Source organism: Vanessa atalanta, chromosome 22 (genome assembly GCF_905147765.1).
Source record: "Vanessa atalanta chromosome 22, ilVanAtal1.2, whole genome shotgun sequence".
NCBI lineage: Eukaryota > Metazoa > Arthropoda > Insecta > Lepidoptera > Nymphalidae > Vanessa > Vanessa atalanta.
In genome coordinates, this window is record NC_061892.1 from 396,158 (window position 1) to 422,699 (window position 26,542).

The following is a 26,542-nucleotide window of genomic DNA, read 5'->3' on the forward strand; positions in this document are numbered from 1 at the left end:
TGAACGCATCATGTTATGTCAAAAATTGGCGCCAAATTACGTTAATTTAAATTGCGCGAAAAAAAGAATTAGTTTATTTTAATTTTAACAGACAATGGAACTTGTGTTTTAATTATTTTTTTTTGTGTTTACGTAATAAGTTTTTACGATGAAGTTTTTATTGTTTTCGATTTTAATATTCTGTGCGGTGAAATGCGATGATGGAAGGTAAGGAAGTATTATTATTAACTTTATTTTATTTCCCAAACGCTTTTTAAAGTTGATGAATAAATTTTCAGATAAAATTAATATTCTTTCAATATATTCTATAAAAAAATAAAGTTAAACATTTTTTTATTATACGTAAAAAGTAATTCAATTTAAAATTATTAATTAAAATTTTCAACCCAAATATTTTGGATGACTCAACATGGGACAGAATCAAAAAGTTTCGTATATAGCACTTTCGACATTTGTTTACTACAATAGTATTATTAGAATATTTATATATTATGTATATGTTTCAAATATACATTAAACACTATTGCAATAATTAACCAATAGTTAGTAAATACGTAAAAAAATTTAAAGTGACTGACTGACATACAACCGGTGAGTTCCGTACGTAAGCATCAACAGCGATTTTTCAAATATCATCTCCTAGGGGTTTTTAAACAGAATTGAGAATTTTATGGAAATTCGTCATTGTTTTGTTAGAAATATGGAAACCGGTATTAAGACTTCTATTAATTTAGTTAAAAGCAGTTAAAGCTTACTGAAAAGTCCTCACCTCCTTAGGTGAATAAATTAGGACGAATGTTTCCAGGGAACCAATAAAATTTATTATGTATTTTTTTAACAAAACGTCTGGTGTATATGCTCTGGGAAATCTTGTTAAGGTATTTTATTATATAATATGTAGGCGGCCGGGTAAATGGGCCACCTGATGGTAACTCGTCACCATCTAAACTTTAGCGCACAGAGCTCTTGGGTTAAGGGCTCCTCTCCTTCTAAGAAGGTTACTCATGTAAGCTGCTGGATAGATCTAATGTAAACCGGTTTCCTTATAATTTTCTTTGGCCATCGATCGTTTGCATTACAAACTAATTAAGCACATGAATATTCCGTTACGTTTCTCAGGGTAAAATTCAGGTCCTCAATGATTAATAATTTTATCCCCATGGCTCAGTATTTCGAATATAAACACTTTTATTTTTGGTAGCAATAACAGCCGAGTTCAAGGTAAAGATTTGCATCGATCTTGACATCCGATGTTATATTTATAATTACGGAGATGGCCCAGTTTCTAGAGCAGGTGAATCTCCACTAGAGATTACGGGCTCAAATAAAAGCACCATTGAATTGCTGTTAAGTTTATATATATTTATAATACGTCAGAAAAATCAGCATGTATCGTTTAATTCTCACACATTTTCCACCAACTCGCATTGAAACAGCGTGGTGGAAGCTACAAAACCCACTCATTATCTTTTCCTTGACCCAGCCCGGGACATTTACTATGTATTATTATTTTTACTAGTTAGATGCTACAATTTTATCAAAGAGTAATTTTACATTTTTATCAATATGTTTATGGTGGACCGTAAATAACATCGCCTTCGCCTAAATTAAATAAAAAAAAACTCTTACATTTACAAAAACAGTTCATGCGTTTTTTATGATTACTTTTACCGCGTATTGTTTATTTAATTATAGGATTTTGTTGTTATATAAAACGTACATTTTGCAATACAATGTTTTATAGTTCGATATTATCACGTTTTTTTTTAAATCCCAACGACACTATAATGTCTATGATGCGTTTTATACGTAAATATTATGATTGTTAACGCGTTTCCTATTTCAATACTTACATAACTACCTGTTTGTCTAGTCGATAAAGCTGCGGATCACGAGGATCATAGGTTCGAATTGGGTCGAGCCAAAATATGTTATTGGCTATTTCTGTCCGAAAATACTGAGAAGCAACTCGGAATTACGCAGTTAGTAATGTTTAACAGTATATATTTGAAGGAACAAAACTTTTGAGTGAATTTTGTCTACAATTAGTTAGCAATATAGATATTCGTAAAAAGTAACACGTGTTATTATTTAAAAGATTATCCTATCTAATATTGTAAATACTAAAATATGTTTGTTTACTCGTTCCTTGGACCGAAACTGAATTTGAACCCAGGTCATAGGAACCTGCAGCTTTAAAAACTAGCTACTACACCAACGAGGCAATCATCAAATACAGTAATCACGATCCATCCACAGAATTCAATTTGAAATCAAATAAACTGGAATCGTTAATTAAACAAACAGCCGTCCATTTGCCGTACTTTTCTCTTATTTTAATTAATCCATATATTCATAGCCTTGACATCAATACCGGTATTTCCTATTTGTGAATTTATGTGAATAGGCACGGGTGCGCTCAAATTCATTCAAAATTTAAACATCTTAAATTCTACTAATTAATGTCTGCTAGTATTTTTCTCTTATCTGTATAGATATTCTGTAAACTGAAACTCGAAACTCAACGCGGAACACGAGCGTGAAATGTTAGTAGATACACGATTCAAAATATCGTAAGTCGATCATCATTTTCACGAGTGAGGGACGAAGTGAATTCTGACAGAGTGATACTGCCAATATACTCGATATTCTCTAAACAGATAGATGATTATGACAGTTTTAAAAATGACAATGATTCATAATTTTAAAATTAATTAATCGTTTAAAATATAAATATCTATAACGTAACACACAAAACATTTATTTACGTAATTTTTTTTTAATATAAAACATATAACCCATATGGAAATCGTATTATATATATTGAGTGGTTTAGATCAAAGAAGAGGAGATACAGACAGACACAGAAAGCGACTTTTTTTATACTACTTAAAAGTATAGTTAAAAACATGCTTACATACAAAGATACACTTTATCCTTTTCTGTAAACATACATATATAGGACGATAATACCATCGAGCGAAATTAATGAAACCTTACTACAAAGTTAACCCCCATTTTACCTTCTCGAGGTGTCAATTAAAAAAAACTGTGTCCTTACCCGGGACTCAAACTATCTCCACACCATATAAACCTGTTCATCGTGAACAGTAACACACAGAGTTTCGTTCGCATTTATAATATATATATATATATATATATATATATATATATATATATATATATATATTGTCTAGGCAGGTGAATCCTCTTACGTCACTCTTCACCTCCGCTGATGGATGTTAGCTTCAAAACTATAATTTGACAAAACATTGCCAACATTTAAACTGATGTCACTTCTACAAATAAACTCGTTCATTCCCCCTTTTGTACAAGCACAATGAACTCAAAGCAATCATTGCTGGTAGACCTAGAAACTTGGACAGTGCCCAGAAGAAGTTTACGAATAATTGGGCCTTGGAACGGAAAATAAATATAATTTAGTTACATGATCTCTCCATTTATGTAAACATTAATCTTGTAAATATTTTATCTATATAATGGTAAAATTCTTTAGACTTTCGCAATTAAAAAGCGCGCTAAGAACGGATTTTGTGATATTTTAATTTAAAGCCTTTGTCAGTTCAATCACACGTCCAGTAATCATATTATACGAGCAAATAACAGCAACTGTTTCATGTCAAAAGCATCTTCTTGTCTTGAAGAGAAGTGTCGGAGCTTTTATCACCATGCTACTCTAACGCGGGTTGGTGGATATACATGTATAGGATCTTAGGCTCTTCATTAGACACATGTAGGTTAGCTCATCAAAATTCCTCGTATGTTTTACTGGCGAGCACGAGATTAATTATAAAAAGAAATTAAGTTTTCCGGATTTGAATTTTCGATTAATATTCACTTGTCCTTGGCACTGAACTATGTCGGCTCTTTCAACGATGTTCAATACTAAAATAATGACAAGAACAAGAAAAAAATCCAATAACTAGTCGGACAATAAACTAGTTGTCGTCGGTGTAAAGTTTAATTAAAACATGCGTAGTCATATATATAATCATAAAATTAAGATTGTGATCACTGGAAATAAAAGTAAGCAGACACAACACAGTACACAGTACACACTAGGTACTTAGTTAATATATTAGATATATGTTTAAAAAGCTCGGCCAAAACATCTGTGGAGAAATTATAATTAAAAAAAAATTAAGACTCTCTAAAAATAGTCAATAAACATGTTTTAATATAAAATATGCATTCACTTCCGCTTTCTCTCCGGTCCGGCCTTGCGCCAATTTTTAAGCGCATTTGGTGGAGGTCAATGACATCGTGCTCTTTGTACGAGTAACGTGTGTCAATACCTTTATACGTAAAAAGATTCTTTCTTGTCTGTTCTACTTTCAGAAGACAATGAATAATTATTATTAAGTTAAATTTATAATGTCAAGTCAAATCAAATCAAATCAAATTAAATGTACTTTATTCAAGTGAACTTCACAATTAAGCTTTTGAATCGTCAATATTTAAACACTGCCACCGTTTAGAAAAGCAGCCCAGCGAGAAGAAACGGCAAGAAACTCGCATAGTTGCTCTTTTACAATGCTGTTATTCCAATTAGTGTTCAATCAATCCTGTGATGCCTAAATCCAGGCCTTTTTTTCTAAAAAGTATTATTTTAATAAATGAAAAGATTTATTAATAATCTTGGCAAGTAAAAATTAACTGTATCTTTAATTACTTTGGAAACTCATCGAACAAAAAAGAAAATATTTGACATTAAGATTTCTGAAACAAAGGAATAAGAACGCCAGAGACGCCAGGAAATGTTTTACCAAAAATAATTAAAATAAATAATATTTATACGCCGATCTATGCTGCTCCAGGCAACGCTATAAGAGATTATAACCAACCTAGATGTTTGAGAAGCTGACCACATTTCGGGTATCCTCAATCCATGTTACTTAGCCCAAGCGATGACGGTGGCTTTAACGATGTAGCTACTAATACGTGTTTTAGGTATTGAGATGGCTATTCAATAGTATTACAGCTGTACTGTAATTTAAATTTATCTATATTATATAAATTAATTTTAATATTAATATTAATTCGCATACAAAAGCTAAAAAAATGAAAAAGAAATTCAAAAGAGCAAGGACACAAAAGTCCGTGTACTTACTGAAAAATAAAATATATTTACGCAAACATAATTCATTTCTCAATTTATTTTTATATCGGTTTCGTACTTTACGTCAGAAACATATTGAAAATCAACTTTAGTATGTTTTATTAAAATATATACCTATATACCCATATATAGTCACTTGAAAATAAAGCAGTGTTTTGAGTCTTGAACCCATTGAAAAATCGGTCAAGACCCATGTGCTTTATATATAGCTAACTTATAATAAAATATAACACTATAAATTTGAAATAGTTTAAACTCAGCTATGTGCTATATATACAAATAGATCTTATCAGATTTGCTTCAATGGCTCTATCGCGTTCCCCAGTGACCTACATTGCGTTTCCTATTTCTGTGTAAATATTTTTATATCACCGACAACGCGCTGCATTCATATGTTACTATATTGTTATGTATTATTACGTAACATCATAACTGATTGTATACTAGCTGAATCTGCGGCTTAACCCGCGCGGAATTTATAAAACTTAACCACTTGAGCCCACGAACCCGTCACCCGAATTAGGATATGCCATTTATATATAAAAATATTTTTGCGATAGATATATTAAAATAGGTTATACTATATAGCTTCACGCTGTTGCCGGTCTCGTTGATCTAGTGTCTACATATACGGCCGCAGAGCCTGAGGTCCTAGGTTCAATCTCCTGGTGGAACCGATACAAAAATATTGTGTTTTTCTCTCGATTTTTTTTCAATAATAGCCCGGAATCTAGAAGTTCCTAGTGTGTATTTTTTCCTCGTATTCCTTTGCCTCGGAAAGCCGTTCGTCCTGTGTCTGATCTCTACCACTTCGTGACGGTTTGCCGGCGCATCGGTTTCTGAGAGGAAGAGTGCACACTCTTCTGCATTATAATAGTGTCCTGTGTAGATGGCTAGTTTCTTAGAGGTTTGCCGCTGGACAGAATGATACCATCAGCATCAGTTATACTCTACGACCCTACTGGCAGTAACATTTCACGCGGCTTTCGCCGAGAATTTCAACTTTCCTAACGGAAAATAAGAATTTTAACTAAACTCGAACAAGTTTGATAGACAAATTCATTAATACAACTGAGTAACTTGTCGGTTCTTCTCGGTAGTAGATTACATTCCGAACCGATGATAACTTTACTTTAATAAAGTTCTGTAAAATGTCAATTTCAAAGTGATTGTAAAAGCCTACTTGAATAAAGTATATTTTGTTTAAAAACATGCAAATACGAAAAACGTAAACACATGTAAAAATCTTCCTATTCATGTGGGTTAATAAAACAATTTAGATAACATTTGCTTAATAACAACAGAAAAATACATTTAAATGATAAGATATTTTACATACGTCGTGTTAAGACATAATAAACACACCTTGTACATACATCTTTAAACGAGAAAAAAACAACAATTCTCATGGCAATGTGTGCGTGAATTTTCTTATAGTAACTATATTTGAAATCTGAGTTACAGTGATACGCTATTTTTAACCGACTTCAAAAATCCAAGGAAGTTATCAATTCGGTTGTATTCTCCCCCCCTCATTTATAAACCTTAAAGATAGAGTTAAGAAGATAAAGTTCTTTTGCAAGAGGTATTAGCTTAGAAAATAATATAATAAAGAGCCGAGATGGCCCAGTGGTTAGAACGCGTGCATCTTAACCGATGATTTCGTGTTCAAACCCAGGCAGGCACCACTGAAATTTCATGTTCTTAATTTGTGTTTATAATTCGTCTCGTGCTCGGCGGTGAAGGAAAACATCGTGAGGAAACCTGCATGTGTCTAATTTCAACGAAATTCTGCCACATGTGTATTCCGCCAACCCGCATTGGAGCAGCGTGATGGAATATGCTCCAAACCTTCTCCTCAAAGGGAGAGGAGGCCTTTATCCCAGCATTGGGAAATTTACGGGCTGCTAATGCTAAAAAAAAATTAGCTTAGAATCCTGACCGAATATAATCTAAATCTGATCTCAAAGACTATTCAACTATTCAAGAGATTTTATAGTGCAAAAGTGTGTTCGGAGACCCAGGTCCATTATCATTCAGGTCAGCAATCCGATACGATCGGTAAGAAGTCAGGTGTATCAACTATTCATTACATTCTTTCCCGAGACACGGGACTAAATATTATTTATATGGATATACTACATATTTATTATATGGATCAGGATTGAACGCGAACATAGAATTCGCCGCCTATGATACCATTTCTGTTTCTAATATAATGGCTATTAATATTAAATGATATTAAAACAAAAAGGAAGAAGGGACAGTAAGACTGACGTACCTGTTTAGGACAAAAGTCCTAAAATAAAAAATAAAAATATTACTGTTATTTCAGTGGTTTTATATTCGTAAGCTGATAGCCTAACTTCTCTTCTGTTAAGGAGTAAATTATCATCTTCTAAGATGGCCCAGTGGTTAGAACGCGTGCATCTTAACCGATGATGTCGGGTTTGAACCCAGGAACCACTGAATTTACATGTGCTTATTTTGTGTTCATAATTCATGTCGTGCTCGGCGGTGAAGGAAATCTGAGGAAACCTGCATGTGTCTAATTTCAATTCGAAATTCTGCCACATGGAATACGCTCCAAACCTTCTCCCCAAAGGGAGAGGAGGCCTTAGTCCAGCAGTGGGAAATTTACAGGCTGCTAATGTAATGTAAAAGTACACTAGAACATTACCAGTTCTTACTGGAAATAACACGCTTACAACTGTATATTATTATACATATACAACATGGTATCGCACTTCAAGGGTTGCGGAGGTCGGATGATTGTTTAAAATCAGTGACCTGTCAAAACTAGTTTAAATATGTAGGCCGATTACACGCTACGACACGAGAAAGTACATTACGATTACAATACATTAGTTACGCTGATTCGATGTTAATATGTTGGTAGGTTTATTTTTTTATTAGTCAAATAAAATTAAATATTTCTTCAATTAGATATTTAGGAAGAAAGAACAGAAAAGGTTTTATTGAACAGAAATGTTTTACACGTTAATTTATTAGATCTCGGTTGTGCAGAGACGGCCTTATTTCTATAAGCAATCTCTTACAGACAACCTTTAACATAGGAAAAGTATAAGTAAGGAATCGAGATAGTTCAAAATATATAGTATCTAGATTAAATGCATACTCGTTAACAATTATAAACATATGTTTGCGTCTGTGAGTTTAACTAAAAAATATACAATCGTCTTTTAAAACCCACATCCCTCTCATAAATATGAAATTAAGTATTCATTTTTTTAATCATTAATTGATTAGTTCATTCATTCATGATTTAATAACAACTTTTAACGCGCTGAGATCACGACCGCACGACTCCAATAAATCTTAATGTATCTTGTTTAATATTGTTAGTGATCACAAAGAACTCGTACCGACCTCTATATATTAACGCAGATTACATCCGTCTGTCCGTCAAACTTATAATTTCAAGATGATACCAGTGTAGTCTGCACTTATCCTTTTTAATACGAGCCACAACCAGAAGTAGATTTCAATTACGCTTAGGGCTTCATGTTGTGATTTTATGTATTTTACTATGTATCTCTAACATTGTAAACTAATTTTTTTATTATATGGGCAAGCCTAATAATGACAAAAATCACCTGATAGCAGATGGTCACCACCGTCCATTGACATGGTCGTTGGAAAAAATATTAACCATTTCCTACATCGCCAATGCACCACTAACCTTGGACAACTGATGCTGTGTCCCTTGTGCCTGTAGCTGCACTGGCTTATTCACCCTTCGAACCGGAATACAACAGTACTAAGTATCGCTGTTTACACGTATGATAAGTAACATTTAATCATATGATTTGAGCTAGTTGAATAAATTTTTATTCTAGTTGTTTTATGACCTATTTATAATAGGTCACCACGGGTCACGACCACCTTATGCACCATCAGAAATATTAACCATCCTTTACAACGTTAACACAGCACAAACTTTGAAGCTAAAATCTTATGTCCCTGGTGCTTGTATTTATACTGGCTCACTTACTATTTATGCCGGAACATAAAAATGAACATGTAGTACGATACTAGACAGACTTGGTCGAAGGCCTACCACTAAATACTATATTAGAAATCCTTCTTTCTATGTATTGATAAACTTGGTTCGTCGGTATATAAATAAAATACCATTTTTCAACGCATAGGCTTAGTACTCAATGTTTATTTATTTATACACCAAGTATTCAAATCCATCATAAGTCAGTCATAAAATCAAAAGACATTCATTTCCAAATAGTAAAAACAAAACGACAATATTAATGTCTCAATTTAAACTTAAGTTATACACATCCGTCTTAATCCAGGTCACAGTGTGTGTGAAAAACCACTCATCAGACCATCGGACAGACACCCAGAAGGTTTCTTAAAAAAATGTTTGGTGGAGTAAATATCAAAACACTATTTGCACCCAGGCGTTCATTGTACTTGAGGGGTTGAATGCACATATAAATCATAATAAGAAACCGAAACAAAACATTTGAACTCAACTCTATGTTGACACTGTAAGAATGACTTTCTATTGACTGACTGAGAGCTGACGAAATATTTTCTTTGTTCGTCAAGGTACTCGTGATCCATAATACAATAGTAAATATAAACAATATAGTAAAGCCTTGATAATGAAGATAAATAAAGTATATGTTGATTTAGATATAGTAATACATAGTAATACACTAAGTGGTATGTTATGCACTTTAGTGTCTTTTTCAAATCCCGTCTGCCTTGAAGCGATTATTTGCCGTCGTCAAGACTGCAGTCAATCTGAAAAATTACTTAAACCTCATAATGAATTCGGAAATATTGCTGTCAGACTATTATACAGCTATCATTATTAGATAGACAGCCTTTAGACAGTTCTTCATTCCGGTTCAAGTTTGCGACTTATCGAATTTTATCAAATTTGTTTCAGCAAAGCATAACAGAAAGACAGAGTCACTGTTGTATTTATAATATTATAAATAAATATTGGACAATATCACATACATTACTCTGATCCCAATGTAAGTAGCTAAAGCACTTGTGTTATGGAAAATCAGAAGTAATGACGGCACCAGAAGTATATATGCAAATAATATATTTATTATTATTATCTGTACAATTTTATAGAGGAATATACTTTATTATATAAAACTTGATTAAAAAACAAATATATTTTATCATTTATTAATAATATATTGTGGATAAGTTTCCATTGAGTTTACCGTACCGCACGTATGAACGGACGATTCACGAGCCTTACTTTTATTTGGAACAAACTGATGAACTTTATGTCATTGATTTTTATATATTTAATATCGAAATATCTCGACTATACAAATTTATCGGATGTGGGTTGTTAACTAAAAAATAATTATTTTTTAACGATCTAGAATTGTGAATAGGTTTCGATCGGTTCTATGGTAGAAATTATAAATTTCGAGTATCAGTTGGATTTAACTCCAAACCAAAAACGTGATTTAATTTTAGTTTCCGACATTTCAAGATCGAGTCATACGCTGACTTTCGAGTTTATTAATACAGTACTTATACTCTTGTTTACGATAATCGTTTTTATCAAGTGTTTTGTCTTGGAATGTTGTTACTAGGTCAACGTATTCAAATAAAACTACCAAGCGAATGCTATCGTTTGTTCTTATTTAAAAGCTGATATTTTAAGAACTTCGCTATCAAATAGCACAACATGAAATTTCAATTTTAAAAGACTTTTTAGTATTAGTAAATTATCTACTAATTCTTTTCAATCTGTTTTTAGCTTAGGATTTCGCGCTAAAGATGGTCAAATATACATATGTCTAGGTGATGAATAAGGTCTTACTCATTCTCTATTCCGCGACTAATTTTACCAGGTTTAAAGGACCTTATAAATCTTTACAACCTGCAAGTGCACGATACCTTGTCTCTTCGATCAAATATTTAAATACGAATAATCAATTAATAACATATTCAAAGTCGTTTGCCCTGAAACAAGCTCTATCACGACTATCGCTCAAATAAAACATATAAATATTGGATATTTATATAAAATATATTAGACACTATAGTATATTTCCATAAGGCCGAAACTAATAATCGATCTTTAACTGAAGTTTAAGAGAAAAGGTGTCGTATTTGAAGCGAATTTATCGAGACGCCGTAATCGAAATTATTCTACTGATTCGTTCACGTCCGTAATAAAATCAATGCATTTCGTTAGTTTTGTTCCATTATAAAGGATCAATTAAACGTAAATAATCGAAAATCGACCGTAAACTATTTTTATAATCGATATTCGATCTGATAAAACACAAAAACTCTGTATTGTTGTGTTCCGGTTAGAAGGGTGAGTGAGGTGAGCCAGTGTAATCACAGGCACAAGGGACATAACATCTTAGTTCCCAAGGTTGGTGGCGCATAGGTGATGTAAGGAATGGTTAATATTTCTTACAGCGCCTTTGTCTATGAGCGGTGGTAACCACTTACCATCAGGTGGCCCATTTGCTCGTCTGCCTACCGCTATAATGAATCGATTACACTGAATCTGAAGACTCTTATAATTCGTTATATTTTTTACATTAGCAGCCTGTAACTTTCCCACTGCTGGGCTAAGGCCTCCTCTCCCTTTGGGGAGAAGGTTTTGGAGCATATTTCACCACGCTGCTCTAATGCGGGTTGGTGGAAAAGACATGTGGCAGAATTTTGCTTAAATTAGACACATACAGGTTTCCTCACGATGTTTTCCTTCACCGCCGAGCACGTGATGAATTATAAACACAAATCAAGCACATGAAAATTAAATAGTGCCTGCTTGGATTTGAACCCAAAATCATCGGTTAAGATGCACGCGTTCTAACCACTGGGCCATCTTGGCTCAGCATTATAATTCGTTGCTCTAGTAAATATCGTTTCGTACATACATACTGAACTATTCCATTTATCACGCAACGTCACGTAAGGTCGTTCAACTCAGCTATTAATACAATGTCAAGGCTATTATGAGATTCATATTGTATCTGCGTCTATTGTACCCGATAAAACATTGTATTTATGAGATAACTGTTCAATAAGGAAATTATAAATAAAGTTTTATACATATATTATGTATTATTATTACAAGTTATTAATTCAACGTACGAGGTTATCTCGCAAATAATCTGAGTGTATACTTATTCTAAATATATATCATTACGTGTCTATCGATTGTCTAAGTCTAGTGGCTAGCTGATCAGGCTACAGATACCGAGGTCTCGGGTTCTTAACTCGGGTGAGCCCAATGTTATTGGGTTGGGTTAAGTTTGATGTTTATACCTTTGCGTTTCGGTAAGCCGTACGGATATAGGTTCTGCGCCTGAATTCTCTCCGGTCGTGCCAGGTCACAGTCCCTTCGGTTCACTCTCACTGGGGATAGAGAGTTAACCTATATCCGCGCACACACTTGTGAGGACGTAAAAAAGTTTGTTCAGTTTCATGTCAATTCTAAAAGAGTTTTTATGTTAAGTGTGTACAAAAAAAAAAAAAATAACACATTTATCTCCAAAACTCTGGCAGCAGGGGAAAGCCCTTCGTCAAACATTGCTTAATCAGACGGCTCTTGGTTCCTCAATCGATTTATTAAGTAAACTTGAAAATAATATGTATAATAACAAACAATGTAATTTAAAATTAAGAAATTTACAAACAAAACGCCTTTATTTTAATACATTTTTTTTTCTTTATTTTATTAGTTATTTTTGTTGTTTTCTTGTAGTCATTAGTTAGTGTTTAATGTCCTTTTTTATTTTTTGTATTTTTATTTTTTTATTCTTATGTTAAACTCTTATGTTTGCAATATATGTTTGTAATAAACGTTTTCTGTTTCTGATTCTGATATCCAAAAAACACTTCTAGTTGGTACTATTTTTAAAGTAACATTCTGTAAATATCTAATGGCTGGCCTGAGAGCGTTGCTAACATTTGTCTATATAGACGTCGCTGAAACAAATTTAGCGCGATTTGGACTTAATGTCAAAAACATTTTTAAATTAAATTTTATATTATTATTTCAGCAATAACTACTACGTCGTCGAAGTTCTCGAAGATGAAATAAGCAGGGACTTCAGAAAACCTTTCCGTGTTTACTGGAACGTGCCAACAGTTCAGTGCAAATCGAAGAAAATACTATTCGACAATTTATATGAAAAATATGGCATCATTCAGAATGATGACGACAGCTTCAATGGCGAGCAAATCACGATCATGTACGAACCGGGTCTGTTTCCGGCTATATTCAAAAATGAAACCAGTGGGAAATACCGTTTTAGGAACGGTGGTGTCCCCCAGGAAGGGAATTTGGAAGAGCATTTGAAGGCTTTTCGAGCGGATATGGAGGAAATTGTACCAAACCCGGACTTTAGTGGCAAGTATTATTAATATTGTTATTAGTTTAGGAATTAATTGTTATTATATTAATCTTATAATAATAACTAATACGTTATAATGTAATGATTTCGTCGCGACTCGTGGAAACCACTAAGGGTACCACAGAAAATTGGTATAGGGTTTCCATACTCAAATTGGAATCCAAACAAGGTACATTTTTTGTCTCCTTCTGTAGAACATTTATAACTATATTGAGCTTCCCTACCCGTGGCATCGCCTACTTTTGCGCGGTGGGGGTTAGGTATTAAGTACCCTTTTTGGTTTTGTATGCCCCTGACGAAGTGGATATAAAATTCTATGACAGTCGGTTAAGTCGTTAAGACGTGAAAACAAACAAAATCACTTGATAATATTATATTATGTAAAGTTTTTAATTTGAATTCCACTAAGTGAAATACCGAGAGATTTTATATTTTTTTATAGTACGGAAGAAGCATTATATGAAATTATTACGAAACGAAGATCTGTTATAGAGCTGTGCGTTAGTCAGACATTCAGGACATTGACGTTTAAAACGAGGATAAATAAATAAATAAATTGTGATATTATTTATCACCAATAGCATTAATAACGTACGTCATAGTCGGATATTGACGTGGACGTACAAAATTATACAATAGTATGATTCATTTGGTATGTTTACTTTAATGTGTAAATCTTTTAAAATTGGTTAAAAATTAAAATTGTCATCAACTGCAATGTACAGTTAAACGTTAAACAAGGTCTATTGAAACCGGCTACTAACGTACACTACGTTATTTTCGGTCGTAAAATCCAATTTTGCTTTTCAGGATTCCGTATCGCTGGAACCCTATTGCTAAAGCCATATCGTCTGCCTGTTCATCTGACTCGATACTATATCGTTAGACCTGGCATTCGTTAGTTAGGCTATTAGATTAAAAATACCAAACAACATATTTACGTGGAACTATGAAAATCATAAACAACAATAAAATACAAAATAAAGGAGAGTACGGAACCATTAGAGCGCAAACTCGATTGACACTTGATCGTTTTTATCAACCACGTTCTATGGGATCTTGATTGCTTTGGCTTAGATCAGTTTTTATGGAAAACAAGTATTAAGAAAATACCTCGGTTAAATTGATATTTCACTAACAGATGACCGCACATCAAAGTATAACAAGAAAATTTTTATTATCATGTTATTTTCGAATAACTTTTAGTGTTTTACTCGGCGTTAGGGTTTCGTACAAAGTCGTCTAAGTAATTCAGTGTCACTACAGAGTCGAGTTACATAACATCTTAGTTATCAAAGCTATAATTGGCAATAAAATAGGTCAATATTTATTTAGCGACAATAATTGGTGACCGCTAACCAGGAAGCCCAAAATGCGTCTAAGAAGATTTTAAGCCAAGCTAAAATTAATTATGAGTAAAATCTTTCTATCACCGTAAACAAGTCACAACGCGTAGCTCTAATCTTACGATCAAACTATTTGAAAAAATAATAATCAAATATCGAAACTACGCCTCAGGTTGTTCTCAGAAACGTGAGATCTCGTCTCCTCGGAGAACCAAAAAATAAAGTATGATACAAATGATTTACCGTATAGCTTTAAACATGACGTTAAAATAAAAAGCAATATACGGAACCTAAAGAGAGAACAGACAGTACTTTTTTAATTATAATAAACTAAAATCGAGACACAAATGTACTTTGTAAGCTTTGAATTACAATATTTAAAGATTTGACTAAACGTTACTTGGAGCTAGTGTTGTTTGCAAGTACGTATCAATAGTTACCACTACGGCTTAATACTACTACTCAGTATGTATTCCGATTTGGTGAGAAAGTCAGCTTAATTACACCCTTGCCAAAGCCAGTTTAATTTGACTATTTGCAAGGCTTGATACCACTGCGATACTGGAGATAACCACTGGACCACTAGAGATACGCCTTAGCCTATGAGGTCTATTGTTTCCTCCGTTGTGACTGTGAATATTTTATCAACAACATGTGTTGTTTCCAACCTTGGAAAAATCATCAATCAATTCCAAGTTATTTTCAGTTCATTCCACGAACTTAAGGTTTTATCACCAAACCTGCTATTTTCATGTCTAAGGGTATTTTCATCCGATATAACTCTCCTGAATCTAGCGATACTTGTAGGGGTTCCTTTTATCCTTAACCTATCCTCTTAAATATATAAATTAACATTATAAATAAATAGTTACATACATAAATAGAGACCTAGTTATTTACCAAATTGTTTAAATATTGCAGAATTTGTGCTAGAATTTTAATCGCCATTTTGTGCAATCATTTACGCAATAATTTTACGTTTAACTGTATAATTTACTTTTGAAGTTTTTTTTTGCCATATTGCTGTATAGTATTGACGATGATCCATAGTTGACATGAGGTGGCTTAGCGTTTACGATGTTATTCAAATTTTTATTTTGTATACCGTCCGTTGATATCTATAAATACATCTATACATATAATAAAATTGGAGTGTCTGTTTGTAATATTAAAATAAACACTTTTTACAAATAAGTAACATTTTTTACAATTTTTGTCTGTTTGTTCTGGTTAATCTTTGCAACTGTTGGACCCATTTTGACGGGACTTCCACTGGCAGATAGCTGGTGTAATAAGGAGTAACTGGAAGGAGTAAATTCATAATAAATTCACGCCGCTGCTCCAACGATTTAATATCTGCGAACTGAATAATAACGTTTTTGTTAAATTCACAGAAGTAAGAAGTCGCGGGCAGAGCTAGTCGTTCGTAAAAACTATACAGTTAAACTTAAATCTTGTATTCAATATTATTTATTATTGAATTTCAGGCATTGGAATCATAGATTTCGAATCATGGCGGCCCATCTTTCGGCAGAACTTCGGTACTCTAGTTCCATACAAGGACGTTTCCTATGAAATTGAGAAGAAATTGCATTGGTGGTGGCCCAAGAGTTGGATTAACACGGAGGTAATATATCAAATAGTTGACAAATAGTAGAAGATATATCTGAAATTTTGCTACGATCTTGTCTTCCGTGATAAGACCTTTTAATCGACTTCAAAAGAGAATGAGGTAATCAATTCGGTCGTATTTGTTAAATAGGTTCCGTTTGGTCTTATTTAAATTCGAAGTCGGCTTTTCTTTTGTTAGAACTTCATATAACGCTTAAAAAACTTTTCCAGAAAACTCATAGTATTTTTTTTTGTTTATTGTCGAAATGTTATTTATGTTTTTTGGACTTAATTCAACGATATTTAAAAGACTCGACTTACAATAGAATGAACTGGTAGAAATCCTCACGTGAGGAAAATCGTTATACGCTCAGGCAACTTTTCCATCTCTTTTCTTTCTCCCTGTCTCTTTCTAGTATAAGTATACCTACAGTTTTATATAATAGTATCTAAACATTTTTTTTTTATTGTCTTCTAAACAATTTTATATCTAATACATAACACATACATTTTCCTATACACGGTACTTTTTGCACTATATACGTTTTACTTTTATTTTAAAAAATAATTATAAAATACGTTCTGCGATCACGTAGACTACGTAGCGTTAGTCGTAGAATATAATATAATTTTAAGGACTTTCACAGTATATACAAATCAAAATACTTATAAACTACTGCACAAATCATGACCGTGTGGAATGGTGGCAAGAATTCTAACAATTCCTAAGCCATTCCTTCGTTGAATCCCTGTTGTCTAGGCAAAATATAAACCAGTCTTTATTGCCAGTGGAGGCAATAAGGCAAAATGTCCCACTTATAAATAAACAAATGAATCCTTATTTTCCTTGTCCACGGCATCGCGCGTGAATGGCTGGACCAATTTCGTTTATTCTTGTTTTGTTGTGTTATTCTTATAAAAGAAAATATTAAGAAAGTTGTGCGGAACATTAACGAAATGTTAACTTTTCTGAACCAAAATCTTAATGCCAACAAAACTATTCATATACGCTCTAGAAAATAAAACTAAGAATGTTGAATTTCACAAAGCAATACCATAATGAGCAATGTTTTTGATTGTTTTGTTTTTATTAATTATGGCAATTCTATAGCAATACTTGGTGGTAGGGCTTTACTCACATTACACTCATTAGATATTCTACCACCAAACAGTTTGAACGTTGAGTGAGCCAGTGTAACTACAGGCAGAAGGGACATTAATTCAGTATCTCAGTTCAGTTCAGTTCAGTATCTTAGTTCACAAGAATGGTGACGCATTGGCGTTATAAGGATTTATTATTATTTCTTATAGCGCCAGCTATGAGCGGTGGTGACCACTTATCAGGTGGCCTATTCCTCCATCCAACTACCTTTTATTTAAAAAATCTAGGCGAAAAATTTATCAGCCCTTCTGTCGCCAATGGGAAATAAGGCAGAGTGTCATATGTTTTATAAAGTCTAGGCCGAAGGCTATTATTAGTTAGATAATTACAGTAGCAAGTCACTTGTTCTGTACACATAGTAGGTATAATAGGATTGTGTTTATCTATACCCGAATGCGAAATCAATAAATGAAAGTAACTCTGCTTGCCTGCTCGTTAACTCATAATGACTTAATCAATGACACTTATTAAATTTCACACGGTAACACTGTAAACAAAGAGGCAGAATTTACGGAATAAAATTAAATGTGATTCTCGGGAAAGTGTTAAATATGATTTCAACATTTATCCTTTCTATTTTTGCTCATATCATATGGAAATGTCTTGGGAAATAAGATTTATTTTATTCGTTATTGTGATTGCTTACACTCATGTAATTCTTATTACCGTACGTTTGTTATTTAAGTAAGTCAGTGTTAGCTTTATATATAGTATAATCTTGTAATCTGACTGCCTCGTTAGCCTAGTGGCTAATAAGGCAACAGATCCCAGGTCCTGGGTTGAAATCCCAAGCCAGCCCGATAAAAACTTATTGGGTTTATCTATCGAAAAATTCTCAGTACCAAGTGTACAAGTGTGGATACTCCCCTGCCTCGGTAAGCACGTTAAACCTTTCGTCTTCCGACTGAACTCTTTGCCGCCTGAACTCTTTTGCTTTGAAGAGTGAGGAATCAGAGGGTGAACCTGTGTTGTGCACATACTTGTGCACTATTATTTATCCTGCATATTTGGCTGGTTTCCCTTGAGGTTAGTTGACGTGGCCGAAACCGGTTAAGGACGACATCATCATCGATATTTAAAAATTACGATTTACTTGTTAGATCCTACTTAAATAAAGTATATTAGTTGATTGATCTGATTTGTAACTTTATACTTACACTTATGGCCTGTTCCGACGACAGGGGATTAAAGACTTATTCATAGGTTTGAAATTTAATTAACGCGAAACCATTCAGATCTTCTATCAAGAAGCAGTAATACTTGGTATTGTTGTGTTTCGGTTTGAAGGGTCAGTTAGCCAATGTTACGACAGAATAAAGGACATATCATCTTAGTTCCCAAGATATATGACGCAATAGTAATAGCGAATATATTTAGCAGCGCCAATAATTATAGGCGATGTGAACTTACCATCAGATGGCCCAAAATATGGTGTTTTTGATAGAAAAGGATTTTGTATGTAGACTATGTTTTTATCGGAACTACGAACGTAAAAAATGTATACTAGTAATTAAGTGGGATATTGTAGTATTATAAATAAAGATATATTTCTTAATACGCGTTCTAAATAAAGAACTGCTTATATTTTACGGTAAATCTCAAGATATTCCAGTAAAACCTAAGATTTACCGATTGTGAATGGTAAATGTCCATAAAACTTTGGTATTCGAATTTTACCATCATTCACTCGGTAAATCTTAGGATTTACATGTTAGGTTAGGTTAGATTGGAATGGTAAAAGTCCGAAAAATTCGTCTCGTTATAATAAATACATTTACCAACTCATGTCGGTAAATCTTAGGCTTTACTGGAAAATCTTAAGATTTAGCTTAGTTCGAGCTTTTATAGTAACATATATAACAGATCTATTAGCAAATCGCTTGGAATATTTAAATCTTAGATATGTTCATTTCTAGCTCGATTGGAATAGAGTACAGTTTTAAAAAAATCGTTTTCATAGAGCACGTACTTGTCTATCAACATAATATTCTATCCTAGAAGCTCTGCCCACATTATTTTAATATCACAACGTTTCGCAATCTCATTCAAATCTGTTCGTCCTCAATAATGCAATAGTGTAATTAGACCAACGATGTGACCCATTACTTAATAGGAATTCGTTGATGAGATCTGAATTACGTTGATGTATAAAGGAATGTTTTCTCGTTACGGTATATTTGTGAAAAACATTAATTTAACATTTATGAATATTACTGAAATATACTAGTAAAATATTAGTCTGTACAGGAGCCGGTGGTTATGGCCCAGTAGTTGACCGATCGCGTACATCTTAACCGGTCCAGTTCCAATTCAAGATTCGATCCAAGTCCAGACATACACCTCAATTTTCTTGATCTCAATTTGTGATTGTATTATCTCTCATTTCAATGAACTGTCGCCACATGTGTATCCACAAACCAGCATTGGAGCAGCGTGGTGGAATAAGCTCCAAACCTAATCAAAGGAGAGGAGGTCTTAGTCCAGTAGTGACACATTTACATGTACTTACTTTTACTTTTTAGTGTAAGCTGTGCCTATAAAAGCCATTACTGGGAGATTATTACACAAAATAAGCTCTTGAGAGTTCATTTGTGTTAGCTATCATTTGAACCCACTATATTAGGTTAAGATTCAGATTTCTAACCGTTGGTACAGTAGGTCTTAATATGTGCTAACTGTGCCTATACAATATACAAATTTGCAATTAAAATTTAATCCATATATGTAGTCAAGTAAACCAATAATGAGAATTTTGATGTCAGATCGCAGATGATACGTGTAGTTTGTACGTACGCCTTAGTATGAAACTTTATTTATATGTCAATAACTTATCGATTAATTTAAAAAAAAAAACTTCGTGCAGCTTTCCTATTAAATATATTATTTTATCATTAACTATGATTAATTATTTTTGTAGTGAAGGCTTCTGAATTTTTTAGTCTTTTTTGGTAAATAATCCAGTATCGAAAATAGTTCGTTGTGATGCTTAAGGTATAATATAATAATATAATATCGTCGTGATCAAGCGAAGCAAAAACGACTGCGGAGTTCAAAGAAACAAACTTAATTCGACAATTGTCGAAGCGATTCGAACTACGATTTCGTCTAAATCATTTTTAAATCAGTCGTTTGATAAATAATCACGTGAAAAACTTTACAATTATTAAATTCATCAATGTATTTGATTGTAAATACATTTTGGCCTTTCTTAGAAATGAACCAATCGATATGTTCCTTTGTATATTCACACAGAATTGTAAACATAAAATAAATAATAGCATCGTTGTATAAATTACAGGCGAAGCAACGCTTCGAAGCATCTGCTAGAACATTTATGCAGACGACGTTATCCATTGCGAAGCAAATGCGTCCTAAAGCGCTTTGGGGATACTACGGGTTTCCACACTGCTTTAACATGGCGGGGCAGAATTTAAAGGAGGATTGTGCTCCGAATGTTTTAGCTGAAAACGACATGTGAGTATCTTTTTTTTAATTTATCTTTTAAACTTAATCTTAATAAAATGTTTAAATAAGCAAGTATTAATGTCAGGGTCTATAAGTCTAAATCATTTTGCTAAGGACTTCCCTATTGTCAAATTTGGAGCTTACTTCGCCAATCTGCTTCGATTTAGGATATCTGGCATAATATTTAAACCAAAATTTTCCATCACCACCAACCTCGAAAATTTTGAAAAGAAAATTAAGCCTATGATCAGTGGTGCTTACCCGTATTGAACCCGCATTCTTGGGTATTACACGACTAGGCCAAGCTAGTGTTATATTTCTATATTGATCGAATGATTTAGACTCTGCCGTTGATAAGTTAGCAAATGACAATCTTTTTAATCTTTATACGAAGAATCTTTAATTGTGTTCTCTATGTTAGAGATCAAATCTGATAAATCAAATCAAATCTAAATATTCATAATTTAAGTACTCTTTTGAATCCTCGTGTTATTGTATTGGATTAAATGTAAAGCTACCACTTTAGAAAGTAGATTCTACCGAAAAAACTGGTAAAACACTCACGAGTTACTCTTTTCTACCATTTTAATTAAAGAGTTTAAGTCAATAAAGTACAATTAAAGTTATACATACCAGCCTGGAAATCAACAAACACTTATAAAATAACATAGTTATAATTTCTCTTTTCAGAACTTACTGGATGTGGTCTGAGAGCACAGCGCTGTACCCGTCGGTGTACAGTTCAAAGAATCTATCTTCAGACCAGTTAGGGTCACTAGTTCGAGGTCGGGTCAGAGAAGCTAATCGAGTTAGACGATACGAGACACCGATACTGCCTTACTATTGGTTTAGATATCGTGAGGGTGGATATATGACAGAAGTATGTTTACTAAAATAAATAATAAATAATTTTTCATAATTATCTTCTAAATGATACATGGAAATTTCGCGATGTTTTCTTTGATCGAGCACGTGTTGAAATTGCTTGTATTCGAATCTGATATTTTATATTAATAATCTACATGATTCTTTCCTCTGATCCATTTAAGATTTCAATTTCATTACAAAATAATACAAAACGTTTTGCTAAAATCATTTCTATAGTCCAAGTATTCTACTTAATTGTCACTAAGACGTCTTAGAATTCTCACCAATAAAATAACTAATTTCTGGTTCCAGGAAGACCTAAACGTTGTTCTCAAGTCTTTTTACAAATCAAACGCATCCGGATTCATCATATGGGGTAGCTCAAACGACGTGAATACAGTTAGCAAATGCAATAATCTGTATTCTTACGTCGAAAAAGTTTTGGGACCTACTGTAGCGAAATACATTAAGAAAATAAACATAGCCAATGACGTTATCATCGAAACACCACCTGAACTTAATTTCATTAATGACACTGTCACCAGTGATATAAATATGACGAATAAAACAAGTGTTGTCGAATCTTCCGAGAATAGCACCAATAGCTTTGTCAGAAAAGGAGAAATAGATCCAGAGTATGATTGGATACCACCAGAGAATTACTCTCAAGATATTTCACAAAACGTTGAAAAAGAATTACAAAAGAAAGGTTTTAATAAAACAGAAGATATAAATGAAATGAAGACATTAAACGACAGTGCTGTTGTTGATATGATATTTGACGCTTTGATAAAAGCTGATAATTATAATGAAAGTGAAAATAGCAAACAGACAACTAGAAATATCGTGAACGAAACATTCTTTTCAAATAATAACAATAGTATAGAAATAACCGAAGCGCCCATTATTAAGGATACTGATTCCTTGAATTCTTTAATCACAAAAGATCCATTAGGTTTTATAGAACATCTTGCGATAGAAGAGGCAAAAAATGAGTATTTTGATGAAACAATAAATATAGACGAATATAAAGATGAAGATGAAGAAATTAGATTAAAAGATTCTTCCATTGATAATATCTTACCCATTGAAGATAACCAAAGGCCATTTTCGACTCCTGCTACAAATAATTTATTAAATAAAGATGTAATAGTTAATGTTGCGAGTGACACTACAACATCAATAAGTGATACAACCGTGAAAGTTCCTTCTAATATTGAAGAAAACAATATGAAATCTAAAAATGAAAATATCTTTATAAATATATTAGATTTTTTGTTAAACGGAAATTCCAATTCAGAAAATGAAAGTGGAAAACAATATATAAAAAGTAAACATAATAAATTGAAAAAAAATACTGCAGATTCCGACTCATCAGTAAAAGAATTATCAAACGATGATGACTCAGAAAATTTAGATACCAATTTTTCTATTGAAAGCATCACAAACAATGATGAATTTGTAAACAACAGTACTGAAATCTATACAGAAATATCAAAAACAAATGAAGAAGAATCTCAAGGAATTATATTTGAAATAGATCAGACAACCGAAATTTATTTGCCTTACAATAAAGAAAATAATGAATCTAGATCTTTATCAACAACAGAAGAAAGTAACGAAGATTTAATAACCTTCAACGATGAATTTGACGTTTTGATGGAAAATACAACTGATTTACATTTTGAATCATCCACACAATACGACGAAAATATAGAAACCAATAATAATGAGAACAATTCATTTTTATTAGCAGTTAATCTCTCGTCTTCCACGAATACAATTCTTTCTACAGATAAAAATATAAATACAGATGTATATACGACGGAAGATTCTAATACGAGTGAAAGTGTTACAGTGACAGAAAGTGGAGACAGTGAATTCATTACAATTGAAAATAAAGATGACGTTTTATATGAAGATAAAAACGAATCGTTATTTACAACAGACGCTGCAGCTGATCAGGTTGTGACATATATTTACTATCCGTGACGTGAATGTGTTATAATTATTTCTGTCTCTCTTACGAAATTTCAATACATTTTCCATTTATATTTAGTTAATAGAATTTTAAAATATTTATACTGTGATAATTTTTATATGATCTCTAGATGAATTGTTAAGTTTTTTCGCATTAGAGACAAAATTAAATTAACTTTTAATTTGCTAAAGCATGAATTTACAACTAAGTTTTGTTATGAAGAATTAATATTACTAGTGTTTTATGCACGTTAACAAAGACGAAATCTCATTCGACTCGAAAACTGACTCACTAAGCTACACGCTATTTTGTTGCTTGTATCCTTGAAATATCATAATCATCAAAGACAATATCGCATATCACTGTCTGACATTTACGACAATATCCTGCTGAAACTTTCGAAATTGTTCTGACAGTATAGTTCAACTATATTTGTATTGACATCAGTTTTAATTTTATTTCCTTTAATAGTTTTAAGCTTGTGATTAAATAATTTGCTTCGCTAATACATTCAAATTTTTAGATTTTGTTGACTTAGGAATTACTGCATACATACTCTTAAATGTCATTAATATTTGCACAATTTCATTTAACTATTTGTGTTAACTAACTTAACCGTAACTAACCAGTGTTGCTTCATTACTACTTATGAATTAATTGATATGATTAACAATATCAAACTGTGTGTTTATTTTATCTGTAAATTGCAAATTTTTATATTTTAAACTTTCAACTTTCAAAGCTTTCTAGAAAGTTTCATGGTTTTATTCTGCTTATTCATTTTAAAAATGTTATTTATGTCATGTATTATATTATTTATATTTTCCTTTAGGTGAGTGTATCATCCAGCTTCGCTTTGGGGTCCAACTCGAATTCCATGTATTTCTATATCTATTCTACTTTCATATTTTTTAATAATATATTTATCAACAGTATATCTTAAGACATCCAGTTCAACTGCATTTAATACTTTTTCTTTTTCATTGTTGCCTTCAAAAAGAGTCATTGAAGATTCTATAGAATCTTTTCCTGATTTACTTATAAGTAAATCAGGAATTTTTAGGCTGCGGTCAGATTTATATGTATGTATATTTGAATACTGATGTCGAATAGAGTTTAACAGTATTTAACTAAAGTGGAACTATAATTTTCTTTATGTTGCAAGACTTACAAGAGGGTCTTGATCTTTTTGGATAACAATGTTTTATATCAATTAATCAATCAACTATCAAAACCAATAATATTTTCAATTTGATTGACGAACTATGAGGAGTATTTTCGTATTATTCTACAATATTAAAATGTTGTAGAATAATCCCACCCTAGATTAGGTTACTGGGTGCTTTGTATATCTGTAACAGTAGTTCATATTCTTTTCTACAAATCATCTCAACAAATACAATTTGACAGGAAAAAACGTATCTTTCCAACGATATCAACCTTGGTAAATGTTTTAACCTAAAGCGCCGTTTGTGAATATCTTATAATAAGAATATTTTAATTTTAATACATGTCTTTGGTAATAGAATAGCATTTTGCGTGCCAGCACATTTAAATCTAAGTCAGAAATTATTCTTCTTTAGTTGGAACATTTATTTTTAATTATCTATCTATCGATCAATTCACAAAAGAGGACTCTTCATGTTAAATTATCGTGGAAGGGCGCCTTCGTGATTGAATAGATACGCCTTTACTGAAAAACGTCGTATGATACAAAAGCTACACAATTTTTTTTTAACTGTCAAAATAACTCAGGACAAAGAAAAAGATCAGTGTTAATCTATTGAAATAAAACTTATGAAAATGTTCGTGGTCACGGATAGTCTGCCCGTGACCACGAACACTGCAAAGTGCTCGAAACGTCGGGATGTTAAAATAATTAATGTACGCGATTAAATCCGTTAAAAACTAGTTTTATTTCAATGTATAATAATCGCGAAAATCTAAGACAACATTAAGTGTTAATCTATTCATCCGCAATAAGTACAATGTTAATTTAAAATGTCAACGGAGTGATAAAAAGATTTGTTGTTGGAATTTATAATATTATGAATGTAAATCTTTTTTTTTTTAATAATAGCTTAAATAATTCCATCACTTATATTTTATCTGTGATACGCCATAGTGTTGTAACAATATGATAATTTTACTATTGTAAATATTATTAATGTAATTATATATTTTTAAGTAAAATAGATTTTAAGTAAGTTTGTAATATTTTATCAATAATATGTAATATTTTATCAAAGGATTTATTTTATTTTTATTTCAAAGGGCTCATTCATATATTAAATATATTTTACCAGATCTAGATAATGAATTGATGGACTAGCATATCGTCGAGTAATTATTGAAGTACGTAAGGTCTAGTACCTAAGGTTGGTGCGCTCACACAGCATGTAGTCTACAAAATAGTACCTCATTGTACAAAGGATATTATTATTTAATCTAGAAGTTCATGAATATTCTGGAAGGATACATGTGAAGAATTTATTAAAAATATATAAACCTTTAAGGTTTGAATCTTCAGTCTAGATTCGTGGATATTCAGATCTTAGAACACGTAAT

At 32.3% G+C, this 26,542-nt stretch overlaps 1 protein-coding gene across 2 annotated transcripts; it reads left to right on the forward strand.

The window, feature by feature from the left end:
• Window positions 1–26,089, forward strand: LOC125072736 (hyaluronidase-5-like). 2 transcript variants are annotated; one of them, XR_007119970.1, is made up of 8 exons: window positions 1–207; window positions 13,189–13,538; window positions 16,376–16,515; window positions 20,960–21,135; window positions 21,817–22,006; window positions 22,306–23,958; window positions 24,807–25,746; window positions 25,934–26,089. XR_007119970.1 is itself a non-coding variant. In XM_047683418.1 (7 exons), the coding sequence occupies exons 1-7, from the start codon at window positions 149–151 to the stop codon at window positions 24,915–24,917; spliced, it is 2,679 nt and encodes an 892-aa protein (XP_047539374.1). In that variant the 5' UTR covers window positions 1–148; the 3' UTR covers window positions 24,918–25,753. The 2 variants fall into 2 exon arrangements, 1 of the variants encoding a protein (XP_047539374.1); XM_047683418.1 differs by lacking the exon at window positions 25,934–26,089 and having other exon boundaries at window positions 24,807–25,753.
• Window positions 26,090–26,542: the final 453 nt, after the last annotated feature.

Excerpts from the sequence above, each read along its gene's own strand:
- LOC125072736 (XM_047683418.1), top strand. The coding sequence starts at position 149 with ATGAAGTTTTTATTGTTTTCGATTTTAATATTCTGTGCGGTGAAATGC. Across the intron at positions 208-13,188 it reads GTGAAATGCGATGATGGAAG|CAATAACTACTACGTCGTCG; the intron begins GTAAGGAAGTAT and ends TTATTATTTCAG. Across the intron at positions 16,516-20,959 it reads AGAGTTGGATTAACACGGAG|GCGAAGCAACGCTTCGAAGC; the intron begins GTAATATATCAA and ends TATAAATTACAG.